The 22,794-nt window shown below is 46.3% G+C and overlaps 1 protein-coding gene across 2 annotated transcripts in view; it reads right to left on the reverse strand.

Annotated features, from left to right (window-relative positions):
* Positions 1-22,794, reverse strand: part of Cemip (cell migration inducing hyaluronidase 1) — a 153,802-nt gene that overhangs the window by 34,054 nt on the left and 96,954 nt on the right. For both annotated transcript variants that reach the window (NM_001427855.1, XM_087558245.1), the window contains 7 exon segments: positions 3,890-4,099; positions 4,828-5,003; positions 15,618-15,809; positions 16,554-16,686; positions 19,775-19,896; positions 20,412-20,507; positions 21,537-21,607. In NM_001427855.1, the coding sequence (NP_001414784.1) occupies positions 3,890-4,099; positions 4,828-5,003; positions 15,618-15,809; positions 16,554-16,686; positions 19,775-19,896; positions 20,412-20,507; positions 21,537-21,607 (1,000 nt within the window).

A 22,794-nucleotide genomic window follows, 5' to 3' on the forward strand; every position in this document is an offset into this window, starting at 1 on the left:
CTATGATCACCCCAGTCTGAACTAGCTCCCATCAACAACCTTCTTTTCTAAGAAGAATGGTGCTTCAATTAATCAAACACAAGCAGAAATTAGTGGTTGGTTGACTCTCTGGATATGCAGGATTCCACTATAGATTCGATCAAGCTCAGACAGGAAATATTCTTTTAAAGAAACTGCCAATGTGGACCATGTACAGAGATTCTTTTACCTTGTCATCAGTCCTCAAACAATATGGGATGCCAACTGTTTACTAGGCATTTACATGGCATCATAAACCAACTAGAAGTAATTTTTAAGTGCAAAGGAGAAATGAAGGACTTTGGCACCCTTCAGGGGTTCCTGGTTTGAAAGAGGATGCTATGTCTGCAGCCTAGGGTGCAAATGATATAATATATCACCGAGAAGCCTCCCAGCAAATTCGGTCCAAGCTTCTGACATTATTAGAAAAACTTAAAAATAAAATTCCTGAGGAGAAGCTGGCCTTGGAGCACAGGCAAGGGTCATTTGTTTTGAAGATCTTAATGAGTTTTTGAATATGCAAATAGAAGTTGAGAGAGGAAACAGAATCAAACCCTACCTAAAAAGGGAAGGAATGCTTCCAAGGCTGTGTGGGGAAGGTAGGGAGGGGTGGGGGGCAAGGATGGGGGAGGATGGAGCTTGCAAGGTCAGGGTGCTGCCGGAGGGAAAAGCATGTGACCTGGAAAGGGGCAGTGAGACCAGAGAGACCTGCATTCTCTTCCACACTGTCAATGTCTGCTCTGCTCTGCTCTGCAGTGTTCTCTATCCTCCTCTTCATCTCTACCTCAGTCTCCCAGTGCAGCCCTGGACCAAGCTATCTTTGCGGGAGAGGAAAGATGGTGTCTGGGTCTAACATCTGGGCTCAAGTGGGAAGGAGAGAAGAGAATAGCTACACATCTTGAAAAGTGCAGCACACATTCAAAGACACTGGAAAGGGGTGAGCCTGAGAAAATGAAAGCCTTTCCCATAATTCCCAGGGCTGCGCAGCTGGCAGAGAGGATGCTGGGTTTCCCCATCATGGGCTCCATCCATCTTTAGCAGAATGCCAAGCGAAACCCCAGGGATGGGAAGCTTAGGGACTGACTGGCACCTGGAGCCCTGCAGGGCACAGCGGTTGCAACCAGCTCGGCACATCTTGGCTTCATGGCACAGGCATTTATAATAAAGATGAGTTGTGAGCAAGTCCCTCAGAAAGGGCGTGCTTTCTTCTGCGCAGTCTCCCAGGCTTAAAGAAAGGAGGTAGAAGAGAGTACAGTTCTCACTCGGGTCTTTGTACCTCCTGCTACAGGCCAGGAATATATTGATTGCCTTCCAGTAATAGAAAGACAATGTTCAAGGTCCTGCTTAGGAGCTCTAAATACACATGAAGATGCTCTGTGGCCCTGCAGAGAGTGCATGCAGAACTTCTCCTCGGGAGAGCGTTCTCCCAACCTCTACTGGCTAGCGTCCTGGAGATAGTCAGTGCGAAGCCTCCTTCTGAAGTCAGGCTTCCTCTCTCACACCTGCCAGGGAACCTGGGTGCTCTCTGCTATATTGCTAGAAAGACATCCTCAACAATGCTACTCTCACAGGAGACATTCCTACAGCTTCACTCTGTGGACTGAGAACAGGGACTTAGTGAGTTGCAAAAGCAGTGTGAGAAAGGGGCCCCGTGACCAGAGGAGCGCAGGCATTGGGCCCCATCAACTCAGTGTGTTTCTGCTGAAGACCCTTCCTATGTGAGCACTGGGACTTTTCAAAGTGTCTGGGAGGGAGCACATGCATGCGGAGTTTGCCAAGAGCAGCTAACTTTTTGCTGGGGACATATGCCACTATCTACCGGAAGCAGAGGTGTTTTCACAGACCACATAGAGACGCAAGGGCACACAGGGCTGCAACTATTTCATGTCCCCTGGGAGCATGTCATTTGTGTTTTCTGGCTTCATTCTCCTGACTACCCTTTGTAGTTGACTCTATCAGGTTTTCACTGGGGGAAACTGAGGCCCAGGATATTTTCATCCGTTCCTACAACTCTGTGCTGGTGACTTTTGAGTTTCTGCCAAGTCCCACAGCACTGACACAGGGAAAGAACAAAGAGATGCATGAGCTGAGGGGACAATGGTTTGCTAAACTCAGTGGCATTTCAGAGTCACATTGCTGAAAGCTGTCCCCAAAACTCAGAGGGAAGCAGATATGAAGAGAGAGAGAGAGAGAGAGAGAGAGAGAGAGAGAGAGAGAGAGAGAGAGAGAGAGAGAGAGAGAGAGAATCGATCAGGTCAATTGGCTGCAGAGGTGGCTCAGAGGTTAAAAGCTCTTGTTGATCTTGCAGAGGACTCAGGTTCAGTCCCTAGTATCCATATCATAGCACACAACCAGCCCTAACTCCAGTTTCATGGACCTAATGCCTTCATCTGACTTCTGTGGGTACCAGGCAGGCACATGGTATACGTACATAACATTCAATGTGAAGTCTCTTACATATACAACAATCTTTTTAAAAATAAAATAAATGAGGGGACAGAGGGCTGCCTGCAGCAGGGGATGAGGGACACTGGCTCCCAAGGATAGGAGTACATAGGAGAGATAGCCTCCTGGGGCACTTCAGGACTTGCAGGGTGGAGCAAGATGCTGAGGCTCCTCAAAGCACCATACAACTAGAGGCCCTTCTTTCTGCTTGTCTGGGATCTGCCCACTTCTGACCAGGGATTATGTTAGCAAAAGATTTTTATCGTGCACACACGCATACACACACACACACACACACACACACACACACACACACACACACACACACACACCACTGTGTCCCCTGCTCTCTAAAGCATAATAGCATGTTTGTCTCTATATGGCCTCTTATGGTTCTGTTAATTGACACCTTCCCCCCGCCCCCAAGCATAGTCACCCACTAGTAAAGCCGTCAGTTCAGGCAGCAAAGAAAAGCATGCAGTGTCAAGGGCCAGCTCCCACAGCAGCATTCTGGAAGATGCACAGCCGTACATTCCAAGAGCATTCAAAGCCAATCTGTAAAACTGCCGCTCTGTCTAGGATATGGCCCTGCTGCTGCCTGCTTGGCTCAGAGAACTAGAGACCATGCAGTTTGGTTCCACCTTGGAAAGACTGCAACAAGATTCTGCCTTCAGATCTATCTCTATAGCTTAGCCAGCAGACACAGCTCAGAACTGATTGGTGGTAGGTTCCTGAATGGCCGCTAGGTTAAGGTTGTAACTGGCACCTCAACCGTGTGGTAGCCAGATGACAAGGGAGCTGAGAGATGCTCCTTCCCAATTTGGCAGCTGGCACTCCTGGGCAGGAGGAAGTCCTTGCTAACAGTGTTGCACAGATATTCTGGTTGGATGCAGTTAGCCAGAGTTCTGTTCTAAGGGTCTGACTCTATTGTGGGGACCATGGACATATCTAATTGTCCCAGGTCAGATCTGGGAGGTGGGTGGGTGCCTTAATTCACTGTTTTCCCTTTCCCACCACAGTCTTTTGACTCTCCCACCTCACTGAGATGACAAACTCCTGGGGATGGCCCCATGCCAGTTCCAGAAAGCTTTATCTCACTGAGGTACCAACTCCCCATGCTGTCCTGGTGGGTGTTCCACATGGCCCCTCAGCTTCCCCAATGCCAGCCGTTTTGTGGTAAGACCTGGATTCCCTGCTCTGAAAATGAGATGCTAGGTCAATATAGCCAGGACTGTTTCACTCTCCTCTTCTATCCAAGCAAACTGAAGGTAACACTGTGCTCTGTAGGGCTCACAGGAAAGAAAGGAAGACCTGACCAATTCAGTACTTGTCCAAATTCACACTGGAAGTCGGTGAGAAAGCACAGTACAGGGTCTCCCTTCCCCTGCATGGCTTATGTGTAGACACCCTTCCAGCAGACACTTACCAACAGACCATTGGAGCCATGGACAGTGACGCAGCGGGAGAATGTGTGATGAATGGAGAGGTCCCTGATGTACGTAGGTGGGTCATAGCCTCCCTGTTCATCCAAATCTCCAGCCAGGTGAAAGTGAATTGGGTACTGGCCCACCAGCTGCTGCCCCATGTACTTCAGCTCCACACCCTCCAAGTGGGTTGCTTTAAACCCCAGTGCAAACTGCAACAGGAAAGTGAAAGTCAGAGGAGCCCCAAGGCAGCTGCTGATCTCCCCCGGCCCCCACTGTGCTAGCTGACCTGCGTTCCCAGAGGACAGAGGTATTATGTTCCTAGTGCTTTGTCACTGGGTTTTACTTAGTACATCCTGGTTACTTAATAAATCAAAGAGGCTCTGGGTACACGGCTGAGAATGCCTGGTCCTTCTTACACTAAGGGAATCCAGCAAGGCATTACAGGATGCTACAGGATAACAGACTGTTTGGATTGGAAGTGCCCAGGACAATAGGTGGACTTGCTGTGATTTTCCTTTACCACCTCCATAGCCAACCATGAGGAAGGGATAATCCTAAAGTGCTTAGGGGGTAGGGGTGACATAAAACATGCCCTGGAGTGCTGGAGAGTGGAGGACTCAGGGTATTATTGTTTATTGTGTGAAATCTTCTTCTGAGAAAGGAAGGGGTGCTAATGATGGAGATACCATGAGCCTCTGCTCTGGGGACAGGCATCTGAGTGGCAGATTGTCACAGCATAGGGCTGCTCCTGGATGCGTTCAGGGAAACTGCTTAGGCAGAAGATGCCACCTCCCAGGAGCTCAGCAGAACCTAAGGGTGCACTTGCCTTCCTACCCCCTGTGCCACCACCCCGCTCACTCTCATGAGTCTCTGTCCACAGCTAGAACCTCGAGTACCCCCCTGTAGGGCTAAGAGCCTTAGCCAGGCACATTCCTACCTTGATGTGGCCCCCAAAGGTATCGAAGTCAAAGAAGTCACAGATATGATGGCTGTAGGGATAGCATCTGTCCTCCATCTCCCCCATCACCACAATGTTCCGAGTCAGAAGTCCGACCTCAGCCCGCATGTCTACGCCATCAATCTCTTCCCCGATATGTAGGTATTGGGGCTTCCCTAGGAGCAGAATGGCAGGTGAAGCGTATCCACTGGGTTCCCATCTAGTTCTCTCACAGCTGTAGCTTGCTCTTCACCAGACCCTTGTTCATCTGGGGCCCCATGGCCCTTGCTCCCATGGCATGGAAGAGCAGAGCTCTGATCGATGTGGTCACATGCCCAGGAGTGGAGGTCACACGCCCAGGAGTTCATAGTTCATAGATACTCATGCTTCTTAAGGTCATGGCAGGGGTAGCTGTTTGTCAAGTAACATATACTCTGCTTCTGACTTCAGAGCTAGACTCTCCCACTTCCTACAGTGAGGCATGGCCACAGGATGTACATAGAAGCGCCAGGTGTACCCTTGGCTTGTCTCTCTGGTGGTCCAACCTCACCCAGCAGAAGGAGGCCATGGCCTAGAGATAGCAGAGCAACTAGAGACAGACAGACAGACAGACAGACAGGCAGGCAGGCAGGCAGACAAACAGAGAGACAGAGAGACAGAGACAGATACAGAGAGATAAGAGAGACAGAGACAGGGACAGAAACAGAGATAGAGACAGTGAGACAGACAGACAGACACACACACACACACACACACACACACAGAGAGAGAGAGAGAGAGAGAGAGAGAGAGAGAGAGAGAGAGAGAGAGAGAGACCTTGTCTCTAGATGACTCCTTAGAGTTTGCACTGTAGAGTGTCTCTAGCTATAATTCTTAGGATAAAAGAAACCTCCTTTCAGGCGCCTGATTCTGAGCTGAGCAAGGTCATCCCATGCTCTACTCTCAGAAGTTTCTGTGGTATGGAAAGGAGCAATGGAGAAGGACTTGTGTCCTGATCTGTGCTGACTTCATCCTGCATCCCTCAGCGGAGGCACTCTCTGAGGCCATGGATCTTAGCTCTGTCCTGTGGCACATCTAGAAGGTATCGCCTCCAGCTGGCCGTCCTTTCCAGGTCAGCCATCTTGTCCCTCCTTTGCTATGTTCTCTGCCCTCAGACGTCCCCCGGCCTTGCTATTCTTGAGAAAAATCTCAAAGCCAAACACCCTCCCACTTTACCCTGGTCCCTGTCCTTTGTGGCTGAATCCTTGACCCTAGGATCTGCCCATTTTCTTCCTCCCACGACCTCACCCTTTCTTTAGTCAAATTCCTTTAGTGTTAGCTCCCATCTCCTCTTCCTCCGTCTGTGCAAAAAGCATAGCTTAAGACAGGCTTGTCACTAAGATGGCTGGCAGGGCTTGTAGTCACTTTCTCTTTCATTTTGAGGATGAAATGCAAAGGGCAAGTCCATGTGGACTTCCAGCCCAAACCACAACACCTACACCACTTGCCTTTTGCTCTGGCCTTGACTTGATCAAGGAGGCGCTTGCCTCAACCCTGAGATACCACTAGTACCCACTTGTGAAGGCCACAGTTAAAATTAGCAATACCCACCACAATGACCTTCCTCTGCTGACCGCTGCCCTCCCCATTATCAAGCACACATCCTGGGAGCTGACAGTATTGCTACAGAAGCCTATGGTTTTAGAATTCTGCAGACTCAGTGAGATAGTGGTTTCTTTGAAGCAATATGACATTGGTACATACTAAAGCTGAGAAAACAACTCCAGGCAAGTGAATGGTATGTGTTTTCTATTGCAGCTGTGACAGATTACCACAGGTTTATATTTTATGATCCTGGAGGTTAGATGTCTGAAATTAATTTTCTGGGGTGAGTCAAGGTGTTGGCATGGCTGCTTACTTGAGAAAGTACCACATAGAATCTGATCCTGAGCATTTTCAGATTCCAGTGGCCACCTGTATTCCTTGGCTTTGAGATAACCATCTTCTATTTTTCATAGCTCCCTCTGCTTCTGTCATTCCTTTGCTTTTTCTTCACTAATCTCCTATAATACTTCCTTTCTGGTACCTTTGCCATCACATTGGACCCACCCATATAACCCAGAACACTTCCATTTCCAGAATTTTAATCTAGTCATCATTGTAAGCCCTTTCTGTCATGTGAGGCAATGTTCACAGGAACTAAGGATCACAGCATAGATTCAGCCTACCAGTGTCCTTAAGAGTCTCAGGTATAGTGTCAGTCAGCTTTCTGTTACTATAACTAATAGCTGAGATAAGTATATTTATAAAGAAGAAAAGCTTATTTCAGTTGATAGTTTCAGAGATTTTGAGACCCATAGGCTATGTTGCTTTGGCCAATGGTGACACAGCATATCATGGTGGTTGCATATGGCAGAGGAAATCCATTTACTCTGCATCCAGAAAGGGAAACAGGGAAACAGGGAAAGGAGACCAATATCCCACAGTCTGCTTCTAGGACTTATCCTTATGAACTTAAAACCTCCATTAAGTTCTACCACCTTCTAACAGTTCCACACTGGTCTGACATCACTAGAGAAGACCATTGGAAACAAGTTAACTACAGAATTCTGGGACTCTTCCTCCCTGAACCCACTGTAGCTTTTGGTTTGGAGTCAAGGGCAATGTATCGTCTTTACTGCTTTAAGGTCCTATGGCCACTCATGTAGAAACCTCTGCTTCTATCCCTGTTTTTCTCCTTGACTGTTAGCTCTGTGATCTTCACAGGCAAGGAAACCACGGGGTCTGCTCTCTAAAGGGCAAAGTCTGTCCCCAAAAGTGGTGTGCATGGCTTCTGAGGGACACTGCCTTAGGAGAGCCAAACAGAGGCAACACGATGCCCATTTGGTGGATGAAAGAAAAGAGACTCAAATTTAGAAAGAGCCATTCTAGAAGTAGATGTGGTCCATCTCTAATTATGATGTCTCAGTCATGGAGGACTTTCTACCATCCTGCTTTTGATCTGCTAGGTTTTGATCTCCTCATGAACATGTGGAAGGTTAGATATTGGTGAGTCTGGAGGAGAATGTGGAGCTATGACGTCATAGGGTATATGATAAGGATGCATTTCTCTTTACAACTGGATGCTGACTCCAGGGAAGAGGGAGCCCAGGCCAGGGAGTGCTGTGAGCCCAGGCCTCTTCCAGTACAGACACTTCTGTGTAACGCCTTGAATGACTTGAGGGTGATGCTTAACGGAGGGTGAGAGGTTCCTCTTTCCAGAACCTATTTATTTCCCACATACACTTGACTCTGATTTCAAGGGCAGAACAGGTCACTATACCATTGTGTCCTTTTTAATGATGACCACAGGAGTGTGCTGCTCTGACCTCTCTTCAAGAACTGAACAGCAACCACTGTTCCTTCTATTACAGTTCATGCAGTTTTAGATCACAGGGCCTCGAACTCCCCCATCTTTGTTCTAGAGAGCCTGTTGATCCACTTTAACTGGTTCAGGCCTTCCTGAAAGGAAGAGGTATATTTGACTGATCTCCGTCCTTCTGTGCCTGCATTGTTGTCTGCAGATCCTGCAGAGTCCTCACACGCATCTTGTCAGAGAGCCTTTTATATGTCTACTTCTGTCTGAATGTATCTTCCTTCGCCCTTTTCTTTGTCATGGAGAACATCTATTCTCCTAAGCCACGCCAGTTCAATATGCAGAGAACTGGGTCATTTTATAAAGCTGGATAATCCGTCCCCAAGAGCATCCGGGATCCCAGTCTTGGGCATCCCAGGCCTCCAGTCAGGCTAGATCCAGAGCTAATCTTTCTTAATGGAAACTCCAAAGGACAATGTTACTGACAATGCCCAGAGAAACTCTCAAAGGATTTCTCAACCAAGCAAGACAGCTTGGGGTTGTATCTGGGATAGAGAGGGAGAATTGACTGCTACTGCCCAAGGCAAGTGATAAGCATTCTTTTGGGTATGCTGAGTGGTACAGCATAGAGTTGGCTTTCCAAATGTCCCCAGAAGGCTAGACTTGTTTTGGGAACAGATGGCACTATGAAGAACTGACTCAGTTACACCAGTCCTGATGCCATTCTCTAATGGTCTAAGGTGGATAGACACCCTGGCTCCTGGTGGGCTCATCTCTTTCTCTCCTAGACATCTTCTTCAGCTCCTTTCAGGCTAGCTGGCATTACCACCTGAGGGCCTTTGCTACACCAGAGTTCCCATCCACCTTGTTGCCTCTAAGAAGAGAGCCATTTTCCACATGGCTCTGAGCCAGACTGTGTGACTCAGTTTGCAGTAGAGTTCTGGAGCCTATCGTTAAAACTTCTTAAACCTTGGGCCCTTCGTCTATGAAACAGAGATTAAAAATAGCTCATGTCCCAAAAGGTAGCTAGATCAACAAGTTAGTTAATTCATAGAAATGTGCTTAAACAGCCCTGGGCAGTTGGTTGGAGGCCAGAGGGACAGAAATGACACTTGCAGCTGTCAGGGCTTTTGTCTCCAGAGTTTCACCAGTGACAGAAACTAATGGACAGCTGGTTTCACAGGGGAAGCAGGGTTCGAGTGACTTCAGGTAGATGGAAGGCTTGTGTGTATCAGATTCCCATGGATTAAGGAAATGCAGGTTCTACTGAGAACTGCAGGAATTTTGTGGTCACAGCCACCTCCCCTGCTCCAAGACGCCTTATCAGAACCTTTACAACATTGTTTCTGTCCACAGTGCGAGCAGTTATCTCTCCTTGTCCCTTTCACAGGCCACTCCCAACCGCAATCCCAGGGAAGTGGTATGCCTGATTTCCTCCATCCCTCCCTGCATGCGAGGTTCTCCCACAAGTCTCCATCTCTCCCCACCCCAACTCCCTGCCTTTTCACAGCACTCATGTGTAGGCTGATCAGGCCAGAACTGTCTCAAATGACTTAGGCCTACTAGGAAAGGGGGAGGGGACCTGGGGCATAGGGAGACTCTAAATGTTGGTATTTTCTGGGTTTATCCAAGCAGAGAACCAGACACCCTGAGAACAAGAGAAGAATAAACCACAAACACCTTCTCTGGGAGACAGACACACCAGGTACTTATAGATTAGAACCCAGGGTGTCAGAAGAAGGCGAAGACTGGATTGTTCTTCTCCTCATATAATCAGGGGCAAGGACTAGTCCAGAGGGACAAGAATTGCCTAGGACTCCTATGGCCATTTCAGATGGAGATGCTAAGATTATGTATGTTTATGGAAGACGACACAGCATATATAGGTTTGCAGCTAGAGAGCTGGGGATTTGAAAGATACTAGCTTGCTTAGTCTACACTAGCACCACCCACCAGGACATCCTGTGACAACAGATTCCATGCTGTTCTGCATGGTAGCCACTAAGTTCATGTGCCTTTCAAACACTTAAAATCTTTCTACTGTGAGGAACAGGATGAAATTTTATTTCACTTTAATTAAATTAAAGCAGCTACATGTGGCTGGTGGCTACCACTTTGGAAATCATGGACTTAGGTATTTGATTTCTACAACCTCAGTTTCTCCATCTGCTTCATATGTAAAACAGGAACTCTCAGATATTGAGGGCCTCACGAAAATGGGACAGGTAGGCCTGCACAGTAATGGAACTATCATGGTGCTCATTCTAAGAGTGGTCATAGGAGTTAAAGGGTGGAGGTATTTGCAAGGCAAGGTGAGACAGTGACAAAGATAGAGGATGGCAAGATAACCGAAGGGGAAATTTCAAGTGTCATGGCCATATCAAGAGGTGCTGGAAATCACACTGAGGCTGGCAAAACTTGGGAAAAAAGTTTTTAGGTGGGCCATACATTTTCAGCACATTGTCACTCCTATCATCAACAAAACCTTAAAATGTAGAGAGGGTTCTTGACTGGAAATAGGAAAGGAGGATCAAAGAAGAATGTACCCCTCTCTGTAGCCAGACTGAGGAGCTGACTCTGACAGAAGTCAACAGGTAGGAGAAGAATTCATGAACAGAATGGGGTGGATAGGAGGAGTCCTCACGCTGCGTTAGTGGGGGAACAGAAAGCAGAGTGTGGCCTTTGGGAAGAGGAGCAGTGGGTGTCCCTCAGGACAGACTGGTGAACAGACAGCTGTGCTTGTACAATCATCCTCGGCTGGCACTTTTGTGACACTACTCACAACTCTTTCCATGGGGACCCAGTAGGCAGTTGGAGGCTGGGTGTGGGGCTAGAGCAGAATCCTTCAATGGTAACATAAGGGACTTGAAGGTATCATGAAAGAAGTCTAACATTGTCTCCCTTCATACATTCATCCTTTGGAACTTGGCCCCCAAGAAGCACCCTGACATTCTTGGTCCAGCCTGGGCACATTCATGAGGTAGTTGGTTGGGTTGCTAACATTCTGTCAGGCATGAATCCCCAAATCTCTGCTGTGTGAGCCTGGCATCTCATGGGTCCTTCTACCTCAGGGTTACTTTGGCATTCACAGCTGCCCTGTCAGGATCTTCTCAAAGTGAGATCTCTCAATCTTAGGGTATACCCAAGGTTTAGCCCAAACCTAGGGGAAATCCTCCTACATCCATTCAGGCCAGTGGTGGAAGTCATCCTGTATAGCTGCATGCTGCCTGAAGGCATAAGGAGTGACTTGAGCTCAAATGATCTGCCAGAGGGGCAACTGACATCCCAGGAGTTTGTCTACCATGCACTGCGATGATGACCTAAGTATTCTCCTGCAGATGCAAACATGGAAAATCCTTCCTTGTTAGGAGCACCCAACAGACTCATGGAGTTCATTAGCTTCCTGTGTACTCAAGTAAAGGCCCTGGTTGTCCTGCGGCCTCCTCTGCCATCTGTGATCTTAGGAGCTCTCATGGTCTCCCCTATAGTCCACTTGTCCTCCTCATGGCTGGTTCACCCCTGATCAGGTGATGTGCCCATATGCCTTCCTTTCTAGCAATACTTCTTTCCTAGCCACTTTGTCATCTTCTCCCAGCTTCCCACTTAATCGTGAACCTCAGGGAAAGCACCATGCCCACTCCAACAGAGTGGAATCCCTCCTCCCTCTGCCCAGCTCCAGCTCCTTACACACCTCTTTTTTAATTATTGTGTATGGAGTCTTACTGCTATTGTAATGACTCTTTGGTGGATGCCATTCTTCCTGCTGGGATGCAGCTTCCCTTGGGGCTGTCCATCCTTCTCGCCATGGCACCTTGAGGTGTATAGATGATAAAATGTTCCACCCCTCTTTCTGTCTCCACCCGCCTCATCCCCAGAGGAGGAAGGTGCTGACCCATCATCCACAGATGTGACTCCCACACCTGAACCACACCTAGCCGGTCAGATCTCCAGAAGATTACAGCAGGCTGCCACAGCCTCAAATGTTACTTAATAATGATAGAGGTTGCTTTTTCCTCCACAAAGCCAAGTGCCTGCAGGCCCTAAATGGCAGAAATGGCAAACTGAAACATACAAGGTCCAACCACTAGTAATCAACGACGCTCCTCTATCCCTCTCATACTGAGGGCTAGATGCTAAATTATTGTAGGTAGGGCTGTGGAGATAGCTCAGCGTCACACAAATGTGAAGATTCTGAGTTCAGTTCCCAGAACCTACACAAATGCTGCTTGGGTGTAAGAGTCTGCCTATAATTCCCTTGCTCAGAAGGTAGAAATTAGGGATCCCTGGAATGAGCTAGCTAGTCAGACTAGCTGCATTAGTGAGGTCTGGGTTCAGTTGAGAGACTACCTCAGTAAATTTAAATAAGCAGGAGAATGATAAAGGATGACTCCCAATATGAAATCTGACCACCACACACATACATGCACATCCCCCAATGTGTGAGCATGCATATGTCTATATATATATATATATATATATGTATATATACAAACACTAAACACATACATAAATAAGAAGAATAAAAAGAATTGTAGCTGATGTTAATAGTAAGCACGGCACAGTAGGTGTGGTGGCACAGGCTTTTGATCCTAGCATTTGGGATTTTGAGTTGGGGCTATCCTGGGCTACGTTAGTGAGCTCTTATCTCTACAAATGGGGACACAGCTGCTTGATTCCTCTTTTTTGCCTCTGCCAAACAAGATGAAGTCAAAGATGCCTTTTGCAGAATGTGTTACAGATTATGCCCAGCATCTCATTTCCTTCTAACATTAGAATTCAAACCACAAATAACCCCCATCCAGAGCATTTTAGCATAGTGTCAAGTTCATGTTGCCATGCCCTGTCCTGTAGATGATGAACGAGGCTAACTCCTCAAGCTCAGGGCTAAGAGAAGGGTGATCTTCTAGGTCTATCTCCTTCCCTTTCTTGAATATAGATTAGTTTCTCTGACGTTCATGCGGAACTATTTTTTCTGCTTTGTTACTTAGATTTTTATTCTCCAGATTATTCTTTTTTTTCCACTTCATTTCTTTCCTTTGGGTGTCAGATTGATCTGGACTTACTTATAAGATGCTCCAAGCATATCCTGAAGAATGTAGGGGTTCAAATATTATTTAGATGGGATCTCTTACCTTGCAAACTTCTCTTCTAGACTTGTCCTGCCCACTGCTTCCTCCTTCTTTTTCTAGCCATATTCCAAAACTAGCATCTCACTAAAACTGTATGTTTTTCAGACTCTAATCAGAGAATTGGTGCCTTGGGATCCCAGCTGTGCTGCCTCAGGCATCTGACACACAGGGCCATTTCCTCCAAGAACAAATTCAGGAGGTGGACCTCTATAACTGCTTCTCACTTCATTGAGATGAGGCTTCTCAAATTCTTCCTCAAGTATGTCCTAATCAGCCGAAAGAGATTGTGTTGAGTTTTAGTTTCTCAAGGTTTATTTTTAAAACACTAGATTTTTGAAATATACTGCCTATGCCATCTCAATGCTCAGTCTTCTCATCAAGATTGGGCTACTTCCCCAGGCAGTTGCACGTGACAGTCTTGCAGTAGCGTGTGATAGTCTGAATATCCATTAGTGAGTCCCTTCCCTTCTGGCAGGTCACTCTGGTTTTAAAGAATGACCCTTGTATTGACTCGAGGCAGTCTAAGGATTACTGATAAAAGTCCTGACCTCTCAGAGAAGCCTAGCCAGATCTTCTCTCCCTGGACAGTGGCTGTGCAGTATGATGTCCCAGGGACTCGTCATGCTTCTAGAGACAGGGCTGCTTAGAGATGCTGTCCACTGCTCCCTGCTGCCCAGGCCCTCAAAGCTGCCCTGCACCGAGTCCTTTGCAGCTTTGTCTTCAGTATCTAATTTGTTTCTCTGACATGAATGGCCTGCCCATCAATTCCTTCTTTGTTTCAGATAGTCAAGTTGGATTCTGTTGCTTACAACCCAAAGACATAATACGTAATTTCCAGGAGCAATTGACCTACATTATGTCTAAGGTCTCTGTAGTGGTTTGAATAGGAATGACTCCTTAGGCTCATGTTTTTTAATGTCATTAGGTAGTGGCACTACTTGAGAAGGAATAGGAGGTGTGGCCTTCTTGGAGGAAGTATGTCACTAGGGGTGGGCTTTGGGATGTTAAATGCCCAAGACAGGCCCAGTGTTTTCCTCTCTTCCTGCCACCTGCCAGTCCAGATGTAGATCTTTCAGGAACTTCTCCAGTACCATGTCTGATGCCACCATGCTGCCTACCACGACAATAATGAACTGAATCTCTAGACTGCAATCCAACCCAAATTAAATGATTTCCTTTATAAAAGTTGTGGTTATGGTATCTCTTCATAGCAATATAACACTGACTAAGACAGTCTTTTTTATTCTCTAAGGATCTGTGATTCTGGTAATATCACAAAACATAAAACATAAGGCATGTAAAAGGAGAAGAAAATAGAAAACTCAAAAGCTATAGAAAAAAGAGATTTAAAGCATTGACACAGGACTTTCTTATTTTCAAACAAATGTTCATTCTGTCCTCTCAATCTCAGTGAGAAAAATAGGCTTTTCTGACAGTTCATATTGACCTGCACTGTGGGATGCACTCTATATTGACCTGTGTTTTGGCCAGCAAACTGTGACTGTTTTGTTTATTTTTCTCTGAGTTCATTTTGTTTTCTTTTGTTTTGAAGTAAGACGTTATCCTGAAGCCTAGGTTTGCCTAATACTCACTATGACTATGTATCTCAGGCTGGTCTCGAACTCACAGCTATTTTCCCTTTCTGGTATCCCAAGTTCTAGAATTCTAGATCTAGATATAAGCTAGTATGCCCATCATGAGCTAGTTCTAAGCTCAGACCTTAGAAATCCTCCATTCTCTCTACCCCCCTCTATAAGAATTTCCCACCTCTGTCATGAGAAGAATGTGTCTGGGGAAGACTGAGAATAGTATGGAGCCAATCTAAGCCCAACTTCTAGACTGGAGCTAGGCTCAGCCTAGAAAGGCTTAAGCCTTGTGCTATGATTGTGTCCCCCAAGGCTCATGAGTTAAAGCTTTGCCGTGATGCTATTAGGGGCAGGGTCTAGTGGGAAGAAGTTAGATCACTGGAAAAATCTTTGAGGAGGATGCTGAGACTCCAACATCTTCCTTTCTTTGTTTCCTGGATGCCATGAGATAAGCAACTTCCTCCATCACTAGTTCTTGCCCTAAACAACAGGGCTAACAAACCATGAACTGAAGCTTCCAAACCCATGTGTCTTCCTTTTTAAGTGAATTCATTTCGGATGTCAGGCTGCCTGCTTGGACAATGTTTAAATGCACCAATGAGGAACCAATGCTTGCAGGGAAGATCTCATCATTTTCTTTGTTTTGTAGAACTCTGAGATTAGCTCACAGATACTGATCTCCTTTCACTTAAGGTCTACCAGTGTTCAGATTCCTGCAGCCTGAAGTGAGGAGATACTTACCTGCCACTTTGACCTGTGTAGAGGTGCATGCTTTGCAGGGGAGCACCTGGAACTCTTCTGCCTGGTACATCGAGTAGTCAGTGCTGGCGACGACCAGGGTGTCTCCAGGCCTCCAGGACCGCACATTGTCCACCAGACTCAGGATTGTGCTGTTTACGTTGGTGTCGATGCTAACCGTGAGCTTTGGCCTCACTGTAACCCAAAACAGGAAGGACTGAGATACAGCCCTTTGCCTTCAGCAAACATGTGGCTGCCCACCTCTTCCCCTCCCTTCTGGAAATCGGTAAATGCCAGGTGTGCCCTTCCAAAACCCAAATCACCAGGCTCTCTCTCATCCCAGTCTCAGTACTTACAGGTTTTTGAAGTCAACAAAAACCCAACCAAAAAAGACCCATTCATTAGCTCTGGGCAGAGGAATTTTCCACTGACTTCTAAGTTGGTGTTCAGTGTGCTGCCTCACCACACCCTCTTTGCCCAAGATGTAAAACAAATATAGTCCCTCTCCACTGTTATTTCCAGTAGCCGTAAGCCCTCCCCCCAAGTCCATCCCTAATGAGTGCTTTCTGGAGATGCTGATTCCAGAACAAACCAGCCATTTCCAGTCCTTTCTAATGAGCATTGCCTGGGGAACTGGGTTTCAAACAACAGCACCAGAAGAAGCAGAGAGTCTGTGTCAGCCCTGTCCATCAGCACACTGCATTCTTGGACCATGCCCACCCTTCTAGAAAGGCTTACTGACAGGCCAGAGATTTGCTATCTGCTTCGATGGCCAGGACTAGTCTGGCTGCTTCTGCACTCAGTGGGGGTGATTATGACACTTTGATACTCAACACGGCTGACCCAGCCATCCCATTTCACACTGCATTGAAGCCAGGTCAGGGATCAGAGCTCAGTTGCATTTCTAACCCAATATGGTGCCAGGATCTGCTTGCTTACCAGGTTTTCCGCATAAGAATCTCACTCGATAGTTGCGGCAGGCTCTGCCCCGGGTGTAGCAAGCAAACCTGTAATCTTGGCCATTTTTGTAGACAACCTCAGTGCTGAGGGCAACTCCATCCATTGTTGTGGCCTGAGAATGGAATGGAAATTACAGAGCAAGGATTTTTTTTATGAAGAGGGAGAGTGCAGATTAATGTCCACAACTTATATTTACAAGCCTAAAATTGTCCCCACTGTGAAACTCTTTACAACAGCCCAGGACTATTATCCCAATTATCTTTGTGAGTTTTGTTATAAGGAAGACATGTTAAGTCTCAGAGTGGAGGTGGTGAGGCCTGATTTCTGGGAAAGAATCAGTTAGAAGGTTTGTGATCTAGCAGAAGTTCTGAGTCCTCCTTATTGCTCATCATTGTGTACATATTTACAGAGCATCCACAATACACAGGCTCTCTTAGGACCCTGATATGTCTCTTCTTATGACCATCTTACCACCATCAGTCTATGAAAGGAGCTGGCATTTATTTACCAGGGATTTACCCTATATAATCCAGAGGTGCCCAAATGGGCTTCTTTTCCCACCAGGAATCTCAAAAGTCTCTGTGCCCAGGCTCTACCTAAAAGGTTTCTTTACTGACAGAATAAGCCAGTTCGGCCCAAACAAGAATATAAAAGCAGATTTATTGGGAGGTAGCTCTCCAGTGGGTTCACTGATCTCAAAGGAGCAGGTCAGTGAAGTTGAGCATTGTGTTTAAAGCAAGGGTTTCATAGAGCTTAGGTGAGGAGGGATGATGTGTCCAATAGGAGCTTAGATTGTGCCCATTAAGCTCAAAACCTGAGCCCCTGGATGGGCACTCTCAGGTAGGTTGCTGGAAACATGGAAGAGTTTACATGGATGGATGGTAGAGAAACATGATGACACGTTAGCAAAGAGTTTTCTCCATGTGGGTGGGGTTGAGGAAAGGAGAGCAGATGGGGTTTATCAGTTTGTGCAAGGTTTGGGCAGTGGTTCCAACCAAACACTACCCTCAAATCTAAGGGTAGCTCAGATCTGGTGTATTTAGGCTGTGGCCTAGGCATCTGGACTTTAAAAATTTCCCAGGTAATTCTAACAGGTAGGAAAGTTGGGATCAACTCTCTCAGTGAAAGACCTAAATGCTTGTGTTTATTCATTACATCCTCATAGTGAAACTATGTTGTGGTAGTTGGTTCTAGAGATAAGAAAAATGGCCTTCAGAGAGGATGAGTAACTTGCCAAACACCACAAGGCCAGTAAGTGGTGGAGTGAAAACTGAAGCCCAAGTTCATTTAGCTTCAAAGCCCCCATTCTAGTTTTCAGGCAGGCTCAGCCTCATGGCCTTGGTTCAAATGTCCGGTTTCCCATCCCCACTACCCATCCACCCCCAATGCATCCTTGAAAGTGAGGTTGCAACTGACCAGGGATGCCAGGCAAGAAGCACAAGGGCGGGATAGAATTTAGGAACAGGCTCAAAGGACGGTGGCTCTTGCCAACTGGGACTCATCCCAAAGCCAGGGTGTGTCCCTCTGCGGACTGTGGCTGTCATTCAAAGACATGCAATTTAGAAAAGCACTGTGCCCATCTTTGGCACAGAAACCATGGCGTCAAGGAAACAGGCTTGGAGAAGAGGGAAGTATCACCAATGAGAGAGAGAGAGAGAGAGAGAGAGAGAGAGAGAGAGAGAGAGAGAGAGAGAGAACTAGACTTTTTAGGAAAGGTTATCTAGAATCTCACTGATCGACTAACAGAGCCAGCTTCATCTTTGGCCTGAAGGGAAATGCATACTAAAAATCAATCAAAATCCAGCTCTTTTCAAGTCACTCTCACAGCCATGATTTCCATGGTCTCTGTTACAGTTGAGATCAGGTTGTAAGCCCATCCCTTTGGTATCTACCAAACCCCACAGGAGTCATCACCAAACTCAAGTTCATCAACTGTCAAGCTCTGACCTCAGAGCCCTATAAAGCCAGCTTCATCTTCAGTGGGAGCCCTGTCACACTGACAACAGGGCCACCACTCATTACCTATTAGAGTTGGATATTTGTTACAGGACACAAAAGAAATCCAGCAATGATTTCAAGGGAACTGCTTAAGTACACTGCTTTCTCTTTTAATGACTTCAGTCAGCCTTGTACAACTCACCAGAAGTGAGTTTGGTGGACCAAGCAGGATCCTGCAGCCATGGCTGAAAAAGCAGGGTGACAAGAGGGAGAAGGAACTCAGACAGGAGCTGGAGTCTAGGCTTCAGACAGATAAGGAACCTTCACTTCTGTCTCTCAGGTGGGAATAGTACAACTTGGCTAACCTGCTTCAGAGGAGGGGACAGAGAGTAATTCCACCCAGGTGACAAGAAAAGCTAGGGATGAGTTGGTGTCCTTTTCCCTCCACAAGTTTGTCCTACCTAGAAGAAGTGCAGGGACAAAGATGGAGCAGAGACCGAGGGGACGGCCAACCAATGACTGCACAACTCGAGACCCATTCTATAGGCAAGAACCAATCCCTGACATTATTAATGATTCTATGTTATGCTTGCAAACAGGACCCTAGCATACTGTCCTTTGAGAGGCTGACTGAAACAGACAGAGACCCACAGTCAAACATTAGATGGAGCTTGGGGACTCTTGTGGATGAGTTGGGAGAAAGGTTGAGGGACCTGGAGGGGATAGGGACTCCACATGAAGACCAACAGATTCAACTAATTTGGGTTCTTGGAGTCTCCCAGAGAATGAACCATCAATCAAAGAGCATACATGGGCCCAACCTAGCTTCCCCAACAAATACGTAACATATGTGCAGCTTCATCTTCATGTAGGTCACCCAACAACTAGAGACAGGGCTATCCCTAACTCTGTTGCCTGCCTGTAGATCCTGTTCCTGTAACTGGATTGCCTTGTCTGGCCTCAGTGAGATGATCACTTAGTTCTGTAGTGACTTACTGTGCCAGAGTGGGTTGGTACCCACTTTATCAGAGAAGAAAGGGAGGGGATTTGGGAGGATGGGCTCTGTGAGGGGAAACTGAGAAGGAGGGTGCTGATATCAAGATGTAAAGTGAATAAATAATTAGTGGAAAAACATGAAAAAGAAAAGAAAAAAAGAAAAGTTCTGATCTACAGAGCCTTCTTCAAAGGCTGTGTGTCTGTGTCTGTTTCAGTCAGCTGTTGGGTTCAACCAGCAGACTCCCTGACTGTTGTGAGGTTGGTACCTGTATATCAATGGGTCGATTGCAGATTTTTCCTGGATAAGCTGCTCGCAGATCTGAGATTTTCTCCCCACCTTTGCTCTGAGGCACCTTATCATGGTTAAACCACTCTGTCCATTCCACATCTAGGCAGAAAGCAGAGACATGATCAGACAGGACCTTGTTTCCTTTTGACTTGTCTCCTGATGACTGTTTCCTTTTATAAAGGCAATATGGGCTTCTTGTTCTTACAAGAGAAATGAGCAGGATGGAGAGAAATAAAAGCCCATTCGTAAGCCTGCCCCCAATTCCCACCACTACCATGGCTTGCTTTTTGCAAGCCTGAAATAGCTGCTTGAAGACCAGCTGGTATCCCAGCCTCTGCCTGCATTTCCTGGCCAATACCATGACCTGGCATATTAAAACAAAACAAAACAACAACAAAAAAACCGCCACAAATCCCTGTGGAGGTGCAATGCAAATCTTAACCACAGGTGAGAGCTCGCTAAGAATTTGCAAAGGTGTCTTGATTAATGAAAGACAGCATCAGCTGCTAATTTCTCAGTTGATGCCTAGTAAAGTGTCCCTACTAGTAGAAGAAGTCCTCGACCTGTGCTGCTGATCGATGCTTGGCTTTAGCAGTCTGTCTGAAACACCTCACCTTGAACCCATTCGCTGGATGAAGAAACATTGAAGTGTTCGCCATGCTCTGTCTGGAACAGTTTGAAAACCCGGGCAGCAGCCGAGCCTTTGTGACCTGTCAAAAGGACCAGATGTGTGAGCAAGTCAACAGACCCTCAATTCCATGATGATGTTGACTTTAACAGAAAGGAAACCCCAACCCCTGTAGCTCTTTGTTTTGATTTGGTTTGGTTTTAGTGTTTTATTTTCAGTTTTGTTTTGAGATTGAATCTCAGGTAGCCCCGGCTAGCCTTTGAATTATGAAGCCAAGGATAACCTTGCTTCCACCTCCCAATTGTAGGGATTTCAGATGTGCACTATCAAGTCCAATTCACAGTGGATTTTTTTAAACTCAAAGATCTCGAACCATTTCATTAAAAAATATTTTTCCCATTATCAAACTACTCTTGTCACTTAGAAAGAGGTTTACATCCATATTTTTTTCTTCTGTGTTTCAGTTTTGAAAGTTCTATTATACCCTTCTGACAAATGGAAAGTTGAGAAAATCTATTATTTCTCATGATCTCAGTTCTCCACTGGGCTTAGAACTGGCAGTACATACCCTAACCACATGGTCTGTCTGAGAAACACCCTGTACAGGCCATGGATGTAGCTCAGACAAAGTGATTGCCTAGCATGCATAGAGCCATAGGTTTATACAATGGGGGTATGTATATTCCTGTAATCTCAATGTTAAGGAGGTAGAAGTAGGAGGAGGGTCAGTAGTTCAAGGTCATCCTCAGCTATATATTGATTTTGAGGCCAATATGGGCTACTTGCCTTAAAAAAACAACAAAAAGACAAACAAACAAAAACAAACTTTCTACGGTCTCTAGTCCATACTGTTTTTCTGGAGGTCACCTTTCAGCTCTTAGCTTTTCTTTGTCAGTGAAGACATCTTTGGATATACAAAATCCTAGGGAGAGATCTACTTTCCTCTAGCCTGGACCTGTGTTGCTGGCTCATTGTGAAGTGGCCAGATTTTAGCTGGGTCCTTGCAGATGGGCAGGTATGTTCTGGGAGCAGTCAGTCACTCATCAGTACCCACAGCCTCTCATCAGGGAGACACTGGAGGGGACTGGGACTTTCACCAACCATTCATTACCATGGTATTCAATGTGGTCTTCAACTGAAGAGGAGGGATTTCCTTTCACAGTGATGAAGCTCCAAGGGTGTCTGGAAAAAACAACAGAGGGTCAGGTTTTTCACATGTCAGAGCCGGCACTCGATAGGGCTCACAGTGAAGACACAGTCTCATAGCTGAGTCTCCCTAACTACTGGAGGAATTTACCATCCACCCAAGGGCATCCCTTCCCCATAAAACAAGAACCTCTCTTTGCAAGCACAAGACTGCCTGCTTCCTCAGCAGCCAGCTAGCCTGGGCATCTTTTGCCTGGAGACAGTTTTACTCAATGCTGGCAAAGAATGGCTATGAATCACAAACAAACATGCCAACAACTCAACCAACCATGCCACCCGCCAAGCCCAATTAGATCCTGCAGCAAATATTGGACTGTTTCCAACAGAGGTGATTCCATTCATGCCCATTGACTGAAAGAGGTGAGCTCAAGGAAAATGGCACAGGATAGTAGGACTGGCCACTTAGCCATCTGTCTTGGATCTTAGAATGGGATGAAGCATGTTGGCCCGGTGATGGGGAGGGAAGGAAAGAAAGGCTTATTTATGGTCTGGAAAGGTCTCATAGCCTTTCTGTCTGGAAGCATGTACTGCTTTATTTAGTGATTTTTTTGCCTAGCATGCTACATGAGCAATTGGGGTAAGGGCCCCACCTAACATACCACCCTGGCATATTGAGCATTCTATACTGAAAGGAACTGAGAAATGGCAGAAATGACTCTCTATCCTTCCTTCCTCACCTCTAGAGCTGAATGAAGAGGGGTTCTGGGAAGAACCCCAAGTCTGGTCATGATAGTTGGCTTATTGGAGAAAGACATCAGATTTTCTTATTATTCTCTACATTTCATCAAACTTAGCACAAAAACCCTCAGGTTGAACTCTTTGGGTTCTTATGGCTTCTGTTTCCTTGGGAAGGTTCTCCGTGGTGTTTAACTTAGCATAGTGAAATCTATGTAGCTTTCTTATGAGAACCGGGCCCTTTTTGAAGACTCTCCCATCCCCCAAGGATGCAGGAAGTGCTCTTCTACAACTAAGCAAAAGATCACCACGATGTAGTAGCTTTTCATTTTGCTTGGACCCCCTGTGTTAGGAAGTCAGTGCTGAACGATGTTCAGCTGAGGTTAAAGAGTAGTCTGTGTCACACTTGTACGTAAATCTTTCAATGGCTACCCATTGCCCTTGAACAAAACTGAAGTTCATTGGCACAGAGCCATTGACCCTCCAAT

This window comes from Rattus norvegicus, chromosome 1, assembly GCF_021556685.1.
Source record: "Rattus norvegicus strain SHRSP/BbbUtx chromosome 1, alternate assembly SHRSP_T2T, whole genome shotgun sequence".
NCBI lineage: Eukaryota > Metazoa > Chordata > Mammalia > Rodentia > Muridae > Rattus > Rattus norvegicus.